Below are 14,215 nucleotides of genomic sequence, written 5' to 3' on the forward strand. Positions count from 1 at the left end.
AAAGACTATCAGCTCTATTTAAGCAGGTTGCCCAATGTTATTTTCTGTTCGAGGCCACTATGGAATGGTGAGTGGTCCTGACCAGAAAAAAAGAAAATGACCCCCCACAATCTTGAAGAAAATTCCCAGGATGTCAGGGTCATCAGTATTTTGTTTTACAAAAACGATCTTCTGCTTTGGAGGTTTGTTTTTATTTGAAACAAAAAAGATTGTTGAGTGGCTGCATGAAACACTTCGGCCGCTCAGCAGAATTTCATATGCCTTGAGAGATCCGCTGTGTTGGCAGCATCTTTGGAGGCACATCTATCCCAGCAAGTCCAGGAGAGAACTCTAACTATGGCAGGAGGCAGTTTCCCATGGTCCCGTAGGTAATGATCTCTGCCACCCTGGTAGACACCAGGCAGAAATCTGCCTAACTCTAAATGAGTTTCATAGTCAAAAACACTGAATTCAATAGCATCAAAACTACACTCCACTAACAAAAGGCACACAGTATCTTGTTTCAGGTCAAAGAGTCCAATATAAATAATAAGAGGGGAATGCAAGGGCACCTTAAATGTAAAAGTGGATGCGAGAGGCACATTGTGAACAACAGATTAACAACTGAGGATAGAGACCAATAGGTTGGAATCAGAGTGGTAAGAGAGGCCCTCTCTCACCCTACCACTAACTACCAACCACTACCTTTGAGCAACCAAAGCACCCAATTACACCACTAAACCCTGACTCGACCTCCTCTGCCTCATCACTCTCTTAATAAACGTTTCATTGTTGCAGTTTCTATATTTGCGGTGTTTGAACAAAATATCGGGAAGAAAATATTGTGTGGACAAAATATTGTGACAAGAAAATCAAGGACAAAAATATCGCGAAGGTAAGTTTTGATGGGTAAGCAAAGTTTTACTATATACAACTCTACATAGATGTACCATGACTATGTATATATATATATATATATATATATATATATATATATATATATATATATATATATATATATATATAGTGAGCAAGCAGCTGTGTGCTGCGAAACGCGTCTTGGCATTGGGAAAATAAATCCATCTTGAGCACTTACTCTGGGTCTGTGTCCAGTTTTGCGGCGAGTGGCGCTCTATACGCTGGCAGCGCGAGTCGACAACTTGGATTCTGTTCATATATATATATATATATATATATATATATATATATAGACACACACACACATCCTCAAGGTACATAGATGTGGACTTAAGATTAGTAAATCTATACTTACCCTATAGCACTTATCTTCTGAATATTTTGATCCTGAATATTTTTGACACGATATTCTGTCCACACAATATTTTGGTAACAGATATTCTGTCATTGATGCTTATTTTTATCTTCACTCTGTATTTTGTATATGATTATGATGATGATGCACTGGGCCTCTTACCCCCTCTGTCTCAAAACACCATTCCATATTAGGAAAACTTTTCAATGTGGGAGAGTGTCACACATTTGGGACCCGATATAGGTCAAGTTTGGTTGGATTTGTCTCAGTTCTTGTTAAAAATCAATCACATCAAAAGCACTTAAGGAAGGCACATTCCTTACTACCCTGACACGACATATTAACATACCTACTCAGACAATCATCTGCGATAAATCATCCCAGTTATAATAAATGTTATACAAAGGGATGTATGACATGACAACGCGGGCTTTTACCCCGCGCTGCCATTACGATGCTGCTTTTACAACGCAAGTCGTTACAACGACTTGCGCTGTAGGCGCTGGATAGTGGAATAGTTTAATTTTCTATTCCAACTCCAGCCCACGTTACAGTAGGGAAGGTGTTTTGGTTTAGAAAATGAAACTATTCCTTTTCCAACAGCGCCCTCCATCGCAAATCGTTGTAATGATTTGCGTTGTTAAAGCAGCATAGTAATGGCAGCGCGGGGTAATGCCCGCGTTGTCATGCCTGCTTACCAAACAAAAATGCACTATTGGCCAATTGCATACTATTTAAGTGCCAAACAAAATCGCCATTGGAAACAATTTCAACAAGGCTTATTAGGGAAAGCCCTCATTTGAAGCCATGGTGTCCCAGGAGTATAATATTGCATCATTTTTTGTTAAACTTTTGGAACATTATATGAAATAAGGTAGTAGTATGCAAAATGTGACTTGCCAGTGTCACCACTGAAATTCTCCATGTACACCAGTTTCCTGGTGCCAAAAATGAAGCAAAACCTCATGACATTTCACATTAAAATTGACGAATTTTGTGAATTTCACCAGCATAAATAAAATGCTGGTGCCTGAATCAAAATCTGCCCAGGAATAAACATATTGTGAATGCAACAGTACAAATAACTTGCTTCTAGAATGGGTCTACAATTCTGGACTCTCCAGCCATTGATCCTGGATCTCCAGAGCTATAGTGTCACCACAAAAACCTAAATACTTAAGACATTCTGTCATGCAGCCATGTACATATCACGTGTACCTATGCAGCGCCTGTTCTGGAGCCTGTATCCGGGTCTACAAGAGCGGCACTGGAAGGACCCCACAGTGTTGACACATTCCTGGCCGCCACAGGTCACAGGACTTTCACACTCGTTGATATCTGAAAAATATATTCATTGAAGAGCGGTCACATCACTACCAACTCACTGAGTTATGAATGAGCACACTACTGGCAGATCAGAGTTAAAGTTGCAAGTTCCTGCTAGCCAATCAACCATTTGTACTTAATTTGTACCGGTGGCTGCCATTGGTGGGCAGCACTACTCATTTTTGGGGACTGGGATTAACTTGTCACTATCAGACTTTGACCCTGAGGTAGAGTGAGAAAAGGCAGAAAGGAGAGAAAGAAGGAATAGAAAGATAAAAAACTGTTGCAAAAGGAGGAATCAGGGGGAAAAAACAGCAAGAGGAGCTAAAGAGACAGGAACTTCGACCCCTAAGAATATCTTATTGGTTTTTTAACTTTTAGGGCAATCCCTTCCTTTACATGTGTTCATGCCCAATATAATGTCATACATTTTTGGTTCTGCTAAGGGCGAAGCCCTGTGTTGATCTCATTGCACTTATTTTATTGTAGCTTACAACCAGGTGTGAGCAAAGTTCATCTGCAGCGTTTGTGGGTAAAAAAATCGACAAGGGAAATTTTCAAGTTATAAAACAACAGCATAAATGCACACTTGGACTGGGAATTATTTTACAAAAAATGTTGTTTGACAAATATTGTTCTAGCAATTTTTGTTGAGGATTCGTTAACCGTAAGCTTTGGAATGTTTACAAACTTGAATATTTCACAAAGTGAAATTTTGTTCACATCAGAAAATTTCACAGGCAAGCCATAATTTCTACATAGTGACAAAATTCATGAAGTGGAAGGGGTCTTGACAGCAACGTCTCTCCTCAATTATATTTCTTTTGTCATGCAAAAATGGTCCTGATTTGATTTCGGGATAACTCTGTGACCTGTCCAGAGAGGTCAGAGTCCTTTTATTTAGCCATCTTGACAGACACCAACACTCACTCTCCCAAGAGGTTTTCTGTAATTGACCACTCCGTAAACTCCCTCTGAGCCCTAGACACTGCCCTCTCCTAGGTGAACCATGCCTTCCAGTTGGAAGTATGTAAGACCGATTTTGGTAGGGAGGACTAGTGAGGCTTGAACCACTTTGTAGCAGTGGAACTGTGTGGGCATGTTCTGGATCTGACTTGGGATGCACATATGCTGCAGGGGCTAGAGCTATGGGCGCAGGGTAACATTCTGACAGTACTTGTTAACTTTTATAATTCCAGGGTCAGGCTAGATGTGGTTTCCAGCATTCAATGTTTAACCAAGGCTTTGAATTCCCAGTTGGGGTCTGGTACCAGGAGGGAGATTTAGTGGGGGATTTTAATTGCCATCTATGTGAAAGCCCTTTAGCATTTGACGTCATCAAACCCACATGCATGTTGTCGGAGGAGGTTTACCCTGCCAACACCAATGAGGGCATAGAGCTTGATGCTATTTTAGACAGACATAACCTTGTCTTTGCCTTGAAAAAACTAGTCAATTCCCCCAATCCTCTTATTTTTCCGAACTTCAATAGGACGGGATGTATGTCAATCATTGATTCCATTTTTGTTGCAGTACATCTTTAATTTTAACATCATTCACAACCTCAGTGATCATAATCCCTTGTCCACAGTCATCGACAGGACAATTGGTACCCAGATGGGGCTACATTGGGGGCTTCCCTTGATCAGCAATGCAGAAGACTTAAAAGGACTCAGGTGGAACCAATGCAAGTTAACGCCTCTCTCTTCTCTAGCTGTGTGCAGGGGATCTTTACTTGTCTGGACACAGATTCAACAGCGAGGGATGTTTTACAAGCATTTGAGGGTATTACTCAAAAAGTTCTCAATTTATTGTCAGTATCGATGATTAAATCAGGTTCACAAGACCCCAAGTGGTTCGAAAGGGACTGCTCAAGGAGCCTTCGGCATTTAAAAGCGGTTCTTAGATAGGTCCAAGAGTTGGAATATTGTTGCAGCCTGTAGGCAGTCATACAACCAGACCCTAGCCAATCACAAATCCACACTGCAGAAATTGCCCTAGAGGAGCTAAGCCGGACGAGTGAGTGCGGAGACAGATATCTTTTTTGGAGAGTGGTAAATAGGCCTTGCTTTGCAGAGATAACTGGACTGGCAATTTGCTGTTAAATTCCAGAGCAACGATGGGTCGATCACTTTGAAGTGGTCTACAATTTTGTGGTGGGGTAGAGTGCTATTTGGGCAGAGCAGAAGAGCACCACTGTGGTCTTTGCACTAGATGAAGTTACTCTGGGCATCCATGCGATATCACGTAACAATGCTCCTGGCCCTAATCAGATACCCTTGGACTTGTTTCTGGCTGACATTGAGTTTTGGGGTCCCCTTCTGACCCAGGCGTTAAATGCTGTGGCGCAGGTAGGGGCATTGCCCTCATGGTCAATAGCAGTGATTCTGCTAGTGTTCAAGAAAGGGGATAAAGAGAATCCCCAGAGTTACTATCCCATTTCATTGATACATGTGGTAGTTAAGGTCCTAGGTAGGGTAATTCTCAATAGGCTGATGGCATGGACTGATGCTAATGACATCTTTTCTGAGGACCAATATGTCTTCAGGCCAGGCAGGTCAACTTTTGACCAGTGTTTGAAACTTTATTTAATTATTAACAAGTACGCTATTGCCCGGCCTGAATCCCTCCATCTGGCATTCATGGACCTTACATCTGCTTTTGATAGGGTTAGCCGTGCAAAATTGTGGGCTCTGCTTCTTGCATTAGGGGTGGACCAGAGGACAGTGGCATTTTTAGCCAGCCTACACTCTGACACCGCCGATTTGGTGCGCTTTTCTCAAGGTCCTGCTCACACCAGGTCCTTTCTTACTAGTAGGGGTGCACAACAGGGTTGCATTCTTGCACCTTTTCTGTCCACCCTCTATTTTAATGGGCTTGAGCAAGCTCTCCTTTCTGTCAAGACTGATTATCTGAGGATAGGAATAAGATCGCTCCCAGTATTGTTATATGCAGATGATGTGGTTCTCATGGCTTGTACGGCTGTAGGGCTGCAGTTACTCCTGGATTCGTTTGTTGCCTTTTGGCGGGTTTTGTATTTGGCAGTAAATTTGACCTAATCATAGTAGTTGGCCCACATGGTCCACCAGCTTTAAGACCTTTAAAGTGGCCTACCACACCCTGACAAAAATCATGGCCTTTCCTTACTTGGGGGTGCTATTTGATGCAAATAAAAATTGGAAGGCACTGATTAAGGGAAGGAGATCTGAGTTTCTCAAAAACTACTGGGCAGTGGCTAGGTTTGTGTGCAGGCTGGTTTCTTGGTCACCATTTGTTTTACTTAAGATTTACCAGCCCAATTAAGTATTTAAGATCCGGTATTGCAATGAGGTTTGGGGGTAAGCGAAGATGGATAAAATTCAGACAGCGGAAAATTGATTCTTAAGACGACTTACGCAGGGCCTGCAATGCACCCCTGCTTTCTCAGTTCATGCTGAGCTTGGAATAAGACATCTAGTTGATACAGTTGCCTCAGCTCATTGTAGTGTTGGATTCAGACCTTGCCAGGGAGGATCTAAAGCTTAACAGATTGATTCTCTCTAATTGCCTGTCTCTTAACTTTGTGCATAGAACCCACTGGATAGCTTATGTGAAGGCAGCGCTCCTAGATTTAAAAAGAGTAAAAGTTCTGTTTCTTGAGCGGGTCTCGCTAACTAGAGAACTGGATGAGTTGATGAAGCCTTCAGTGAGGGGACATATGCTTTTAAATACCGTTCTGGGAATAGGGCCCTATTTAGTACAAGTATTCAACTTGCGAGATAGATTTTTATTGGCCAGGTTCAAATTTAAATTGTTACACCATCTCCTGGCCTCTCCTAGCGGATGGACTCAACCAGGTCTCATGTGGCTCTGCGCATACGACAAAATGTCTTGGCAGGACCCTTTACATGTTGTAATGCTCCGCAATTATTTTAGTATCCCCAGAAAGCAGTTCCTTGTCCAAGGGTTGAAATCTCTGAATTTTACTCAAGTAAATGTAAGTAAGTCTGTTGGCATCTACGGCTGAAGAGGCCTGTAGGACACACATCTTCCTGGGTGTCATTCGGTGATATCTTAATGATTTTGAGGACCCCAGACAAGAAATGTTTTTGGGCCTCTGTTTGGAACAACATTAAATTGTATGTTTTTGTTTTGTAACACAGGCCCTATGTTCCCCATCCCCAACAATATTGAATGATACATTAAGTGCTCAAATATCGAAATACGCAGAAGGGAGTTAAAGAGAAATTTCACTTTTCCAGGGGTCCCTTTGGAAAATGCGGGTCCTGGGAATTGCCCACGTTACTCATACCTTAAAATGTTTCTTGTGTCATTACTACATTTCATTTGGAAGGGCATTTTCCAAGTCACGAGGTCAAATTGATTCAATGTCTGGTAGTCAGAAAGGCGAGACCTGTTTTCTAAGGAATATTACTAGTTTGCAAAATGTGTTTGAAAAACTGCAGAGCCTTATTTGTGGTACAGGAAAAATATATTTTTCGTAGAGAAGGCCAATAATCGCATACCGCCAAAGAAACCCTGGGAGTAAGGACTTTTGTCATCAGAATGGTATTCCAGCAACCTCAATGCCTTCTCCAATCAGAGCCGGTTTTGTGACAAGGCAATATTAGGAATATATATGGCGTTACAACACATGCTTTTAAGATGCAGTCTTTACATTGCAACTACCATTACATTGCACGATTTTACAATGCATGCCTCTACAACACATTTTTAAACTATCATTACAGCGCATTCCATTACAACGCATAATACTATTAGGGCAACAGTAGGATAGTGTAGGGGTAGTAATGACTAAGTGTTGGATAGTGTAGGGGTAAAAATTACTAACCCCACTCCAGTGAGTGCAACAGTAGGGATAGTGTTGGATAGTGTAGGGATAAGGATTACTATTCCCATGTACCCCAAAACCCATACCCACCCTAATACTAAAGAAATCTCCATTACTTACCTTATAATGCGTTGTAATGGTTTGCGTGTTAATGGTATACGTGTTAATGACATGCTTTTTAATGGCATGCATTGTAAAGGCATGCAATGTAAAGGCAGTTGCGTTGAAACAGGTGCGTTGTAAAGGTAGGTCGTTGTAATGACTGTGTTGTAATGGATGTTTTCCATTATCAGGGTCCCCATTGAGAACCCCGAGTAGTTCAGTGTTTCTAGACCCGGTTTTACTGTGTACGGATCTGCACCTGGAAATCTTAGTTGGGAGAGAGGCATGGCCCATACCTGTCACCTCACCCACATATAGTGGGTGTCACCTTTTTTTACTTGTATTCACCTGCCTGACAAACAAAATCTCTGCATAAAAATTAATGGGTTCACATACTTTTCAAACCTGCATCATACTCCAAAAAACAGCTTGTTCTTTTTTCACCTTAATGGGATTACCATCCTAAATGCCTGACTTCACCCGCTTTGTGAGTCAAGAGGTTGACAGGTATGAGGGCTGGTGAGCACAGGTACAGCACAGCCCATGGCCGCCCCCTCCAGCACTGACTGTATGAAGAGTAGACAGTGCTCCCCCAGAAACACCTCAGCAACCCCACCACCAAACCGCCCTCCTCACCACCCCAAACATACCTCCATCAGCACAGGTCCTCTTGCATATATTTACCGTTTGCACAGAGCAAGAGGTAAATATTGGTGAAAATGTCAGTGCTAAGGATTCTGTCATTTCAGGAGGGCAATCTATTTGCCATTCTGAGGAGTTTAACTTGTGGTCTGTGTTAACTCACAGGGAGATAGCATCCAGAGTCATTAATGCTGGCTCCATGGTCACTCCACGAAGTGAATGGGAACATGAAATTGCGGCCCAGATGGCGGTCTAGTGCACAAGCAGCAGAGAACATCAGAGTGGTCTTAAAAGTGGCAAACATGGCTCCACTGAGAACAACGGTGGAAACATGTCACTTGACTGACTGTAACCACCAATCCCTACACCAACCCTGTTTCCTTGCAGGATTTATTATTTCTAAGTATCTCAGGTAATTTATTCTGTGTACAACTAAATCTTCAACTAGTTGAGATTTCAGATCTAAATTTACATTTTAGTAAATTGACTGTATCTTTCAAAGAGCTGCGTAAGAAGATCTTTAGAATGAGTGATGATAAGAAATCCTGTCATTTTCTATAAAAAGCGCAAATTCCAGTAGAGAAACCACTGGGAAATGTCCTTCACTGTATTATTCTGGTATGATAAGAAATCCCACCAGTGGATTCTCCTCAGGATTAAGCATTTCCACCAGAAAATCTGAATATTTTCCCATCACCACCCAGCAGTAAATCAGACCAGTTATCATTTAAGTTTGATGATGATACTGAACCTTTATCTAGGACTACAATTCATTAAACAGAGTTTAGTAGTGTTTCATTTGTTAAAACAAATCAAAAACATATGTGCAGGGAGCCAACATTTATTTAAGGAGCCTGGTGGTATCACTGCCAAATGCTAGTATTTCGAAATGCAAGGGCATTCTAGTGTTGATGCCACATCATGTCTCTTTCTTCCACCACTACACTTCCTTTCGCTTTACCTCACACTTGTAGGTTCTGTTTCATCCTTTGCTCCTTTCAACACAGTTTTCATATCTTTATCTCCCTCCAACGTTCACAGGATGCCGGTGCCTAGCTGTTGCAACCACTATCTTAAATTCTTGCAGTTAATACGTGCTTAATTTAAGCCAGTGGTTTCCAGTGCTCAGCACCAACACTTAATCACCAACACTGGCGTCTTTCATGAGCACCAGTTAAGGACACATTAATTTACGGGGAGGTTAAGTGATTTGCCCATAATCACAGGATTTTGAGTCGAGCCAAGTCTAGAACCTGGTTCCCCAGCTCAAAAAGGCGCAGCTCTGGCTAATATGCCACATCCTCTCCCCACTTTCATGGTTAGCAGTTGGTTCTGTTTTAGGCGGCACTAACTGGAGAAATGGGCTGGTGCAAGCTGCCACCTAATAAGAGCCCCAGCACTTTTTACAAATTAACCACTGCAGTTAATGCCTTGCTCCTACATATGTGAGCACGAGGATTTGTGGGCCTGCTCGAAATCTAGGTGGTGTTTCTTGCCCATTGTGCACATTGTATTTATGTTATTTTTTAAAGTGTCACTAAAGTTATCAGATCCGCAGAGCCTTGTATGTATTTCTTAGCTGTAGATCTTTTGCAGTCATCGCCATTTAGAGGACTTCAACCATAAAATATTTCTAGCTCAAACGCATCAATAGTTTTAATAGAGTTCCATGCATTGTGCCTCTTAGAGGTAGACCCTTAGCAAATTTCAACAGCATACCATTCAGCTGCCCCTCGCTGTTTACAATTTGCCTTTTTTCGCCCAATTTAATTAACCCTGCTGAATACTTTGGCCCTGCATTGTCGCAAAAATCCAAAGGTCCTCTCTATATGTCGGGCAAGCCGTAATTGTTATTTACTCTGCAAGCTGACATCTTGAGTGACTGTTCTTTAAAAGCTTGCATTTCTTTGTTATCTCATGCAGGGCTTTCTGACTAGACCTCCCATCCTAAGACACCCTATGTGATCATAGCCAGCTCTGTTACAGGCATTCCCCTTTTGTCTCCATTGTCACAAGTCCCTGGCAGACTCTTTTCAGTTTTAAAAGATACATTTATTAGAGAACTTAGCATCAAACATCAACATTACAAAGTGCACTATGAACAGTGAGTAGGTATATATATATATATATAAGTCAGGAGGAGATTAGAACAGCCCTCAAGAATAGCGCTAGTGGTAAAGCGGCAGACCCGGACGGGGTCCCTATTGATGTTTTTAAATTTAATATGGATGTTTGGGTGCCCATCCTGCACAAATTTGTAATGCAGCTATCAATGGGGTGATACCTGCAACCTGGGCTGAGAGCCTGATAGTCCCCATTTTTAAAAAGGGTGATAGGAGTAGCGCAAGTTGTTATCGCCCAACATCTTTGCTCGACTCAACACCCAAGGTAATGGGCAGAATGATGCCGGCAGCGTTGATGGATGCACGCGCCCTGGAGGTGTTTGAAGAATAATACAGTTTTCAACAATACTGCCCACACCAGCAGTCCAAAAGAAAGAAGAGAAAGATGGACTGAAAACTACCTAAGCATTCCCAGCCATTAACAGCCACCATGGAACCGATGAAGGTCCAACAGTAACAGGCTACTGGACAGCCATCCTATAAGCGCTCCCGCACCGTTAATGTCCTGATGAAGACCCCAGCATGAGGCTTCCATCAACCCATATTACAGGGGTCGAAACGTAGACCGACTGGAATATACCTACTCTCTTAGCCTAGGAGGCCACTCATGGAATAATACGGACCCTATGCTAAAGAATTGCTTGGAACTAATGAACTTAATTAGTCTGTAAAGGCTGTACTGAATAATACTTTGATTGTAGTATGGTCACAACATCCTTTACCCAGTCCTCACTGTTTCCCAATCACACCCATCCCACTCAAACTATTTCCCTTCTCTGTCACTTTGAGCGCATAAACATGTTGAAATATGATAAATGTTCAGGAAAGGTTACTATTGAAAAACGGAGACTCGTGCTCTTTAATATGTGTATGAACCAATGATATAATTGGCTTGTCTTACCTTTCCACTTTTAAACATTTCCTATGTTAATGAAAATGAACACTGAACATGTGTGAATAAACACTTTTTGTACTGCACAGAAAAAGTTCTAAATAATCCGTATAATGTGAAGATGTTTTTGAGATAACCTGTTTGATAATCATTAAACCCTGACCAATATTTAAGTACCTACAATACTGACCCAGGTCAGAGAGTTTCTAGGGTTAACCCCGTTAATAACTCCCTACAGGTTGGAAACAGGGCAGAAGAAAATAACATCTTATCTGTAGCCCAGTATGGTTTCAGAAGGGGCATCGGGACGACTGAACAGTGCCTGAACCTGGAGCTAATAATAGGAAAATATACCCTTGCAAGGGAAGGATCCCTTCACCTTTGCTTTGCAGATTTGTCTAGTGCTTTTGACTTGGTAAATTACTCAAAGTTGTGGCAGAGGATGGAGGGGATGTGAGCCCCACAGGATATTATTAGTTGTTTATCTCAAATTTACGCATGTTTGACTGCGAAGATACGTTACGGGAAAAATGGGGAATGCACAAAGCACTTTAGCATTACACGCGGGATAAGATAGGGCTGCACTCTTGCCCCTCTTTTATTTTCTCTTTATATAAATGGTGTTGACTCATTATTACAGAACTTAAGGGTCGACGCTCCTAAGGTCGGCAAGCGGGTCACAGCATTATTATTGTATGCCGATGACGCTGTCCTAATTTCAAGGACAGCAAATGGCCTACAAATATTGAGAGATAATTTTACTAATTTATGACGGAAAAACGTTTAAAAAATCAATCTGAGCTAGACTTTAGTTATGTCATGTGGGAAAAGGAATATTAAGAATAAATCACACTACATCGATGGCATACTAATAGAAAGATCAAGAGTGGCCTGGTCCCAAAAAGGCACCTGGACTCACACAAGCATAGTGGATTATCAACAGAAATTCATTTTGTAATTCTCCTGTAAAATACATATGAGAATCAAGCAATGATTACATTTTATGAGGAGAATTACAAAATGAATTTCTGTTGATCATTGTGATGAAAGTTTTTCTAGAATTGAGTTACTGACGGTATTAACCCCTCCACTGTGCTTGTGTGAGTCCAGGCCACCTTTTTGGGACCAGGCCACTCTTGATGACACGGACGGCTGTGCTTCGGAGACCGCCTGCCCCCCTTTTGTCGGTGTGGCTCCTTTCCCCTTCTTGTTCTTCCTCCGTTGGTTTGGCTCCCTGGTTTTCTTTGGACTTGGCCCTCTCGTAACTTTTGGACTGGAAACACGTGTGCGCCCTGCCATTTTGGGACCGTCTCCTGTTGTCGCTCTTGTCCTTGGTCTACCATCTTGCGAAACAGCAGACATTCTACTGCCCTCCCTTGGTGCTGTGACTTCATCCCCCCTCCGACCCCAATTAATGGAACTCTGCTCTCCTAGTTTTTTGGGTCTTGACCTGAGAAAATCTACTATTTGTATATATATGTATATAGCGATAACACTAACCACTAGTATATGTAGTAGACCTTTGTACTCTCTACCATTCCTATGTGACTCTCAGAGTTTACCCATTTGTATCTCGTCCTTGAGTGACTTTACAACTTGTACATTTGCAATTTTTTTTCTGTTTGTATCTCTTCCTTGTGTGACTCTATAACTTGTACATTTGCAATTTTTTCTGTTTGTATCTTTTATGTAACTCATGTAATTCTAAGTCCTTATGTATCATAACTGGTTCTTATGTAAAACGCTCTGACACCTTCGGGTAATGTTCGCGCTATATAAAATTGCATTAAATAAATAAAAAATAAATAAATATAAAAGGTTTATATTTATAATAAGATTTAGAGAAAAAAAAGGTTATACAAATAGAGAGAAAAACAAATGCATATAATAATAATTATGCATATAGGACAACAGTGCATTATATTTGATGAAAAGTAGGAAAATAATGAATTTTGTGAAATCAAGGGGGCTGTAAAACTTCCTGAATGCACAGTACTGGAGCAAAGGATTTTTTAGCACTCTCATCTAAAAACGATGTTATTGGAGACCATAAAAGTAGTTGTTTGTGTTTCATGGACGGGGATAAACAGACTCTTAACAATGGTATTCCTATTTCCAGGTATAGTTTTCCGGTACATAACTGGAACGTCACTCACTTAACACCATATTTACACCAAAGATGGCCAAATTCACCAAGTCAGAAGGTCCAAATATTTCCGAGGACCCATTTTGTGGTACCTTCCAGCAATACAAGAGTAGGCGAGAAATCAGTGGTGTTGGCTGTTGTGTGTTGTTTATAGTAAAAGCAGTTATAGTTGGAAGCTACACTATTGCGGGTCTAGGTTAGAGAACTTTGAAGATGGTCTCTCTCTGCGAAGTAGCTTCAGTGTTTCTTCTCCACCATTTATGACTTACTTATACACAGTTTTCCAAAGCACATACCAGTCCAAGGCATCTCTGTATTGAACTACAACCAGAAAGTACAAAATTTGTCGTACAACCTGAGCTCACTTACCACCCCAATGTTTAAGTAGAAGCAACGGCTATCTTTGAGGGCCACGGGCAATTTTAGAACAGGCCATTTTGCCCACTGTACATACAGCATTTAACAAAGGAAATTTAGCCACACAAAAATGATGATAAAATGATTAGAATTTATAGTCAAGGTAAAAGAGGTGAAAAATTGATTTGATTGCACGATAAAAAGATGACAGTTTTCTAAAACGTAGCTTATTCTTAAAAGCTGTTTGCATGTGAAAGAGAATCGCAGGAGGTCACGTTTAGGGGGGCCTCACCCTGTGTCGCCTCACAACCTGGTTCTGCACTTTACTGTGGAAGACAAATGCATCCTGGGAACTACAGGCATGGTTTGCTTCCATTGACCATTAAAACTCCTCATAGCAATTACTTTGAGTTGGAAAGTCCATGAATGCAAACAGTGTCTGTGATGACAAGACGCAGCTGCCGGTGACCACCCTTGCGTCATAAACATCCTAGTTACAAGACTAGAAAATTATACAGTAATAACCTGTTATATAGTTTCAAAT

The 14,215-nt window shown here is 41.3% G+C and overlaps 1 protein-coding gene across 5 annotated transcripts in view; it reads right to left on the reverse strand.

Moving 5' to 3' along the window:
• Positions 1–14,215, reverse strand: part of LTBP4 (latent transforming growth factor beta binding protein 4) — a 1,311,633-nt gene that overhangs the window by 116,481 nt on the left and 1,180,937 nt on the right. For all 5 annotated transcript variants that reach the window (XM_078660636.1, XM_078660634.1, XM_078660635.1 and 2 more), the window contains one exon: positions 2,471–2,590. In XM_078660636.1, the coding sequence (XP_078516762.1) occupies positions 2,471–2,590 (120 nt within the window). The remainder of the gene's footprint in view (positions 1–2,470; positions 2,591–14,215) is intronic.

This window comes from Lissotriton helveticus, chromosome 9 (genome assembly GCF_964261635.1).
Source record: "Lissotriton helveticus chromosome 9, aLisHel1.1, whole genome shotgun sequence".
Classification (NCBI taxonomy): domain Eukaryota; kingdom Metazoa; phylum Chordata; class Amphibia; order Caudata; family Salamandridae; genus Lissotriton; species Lissotriton helveticus.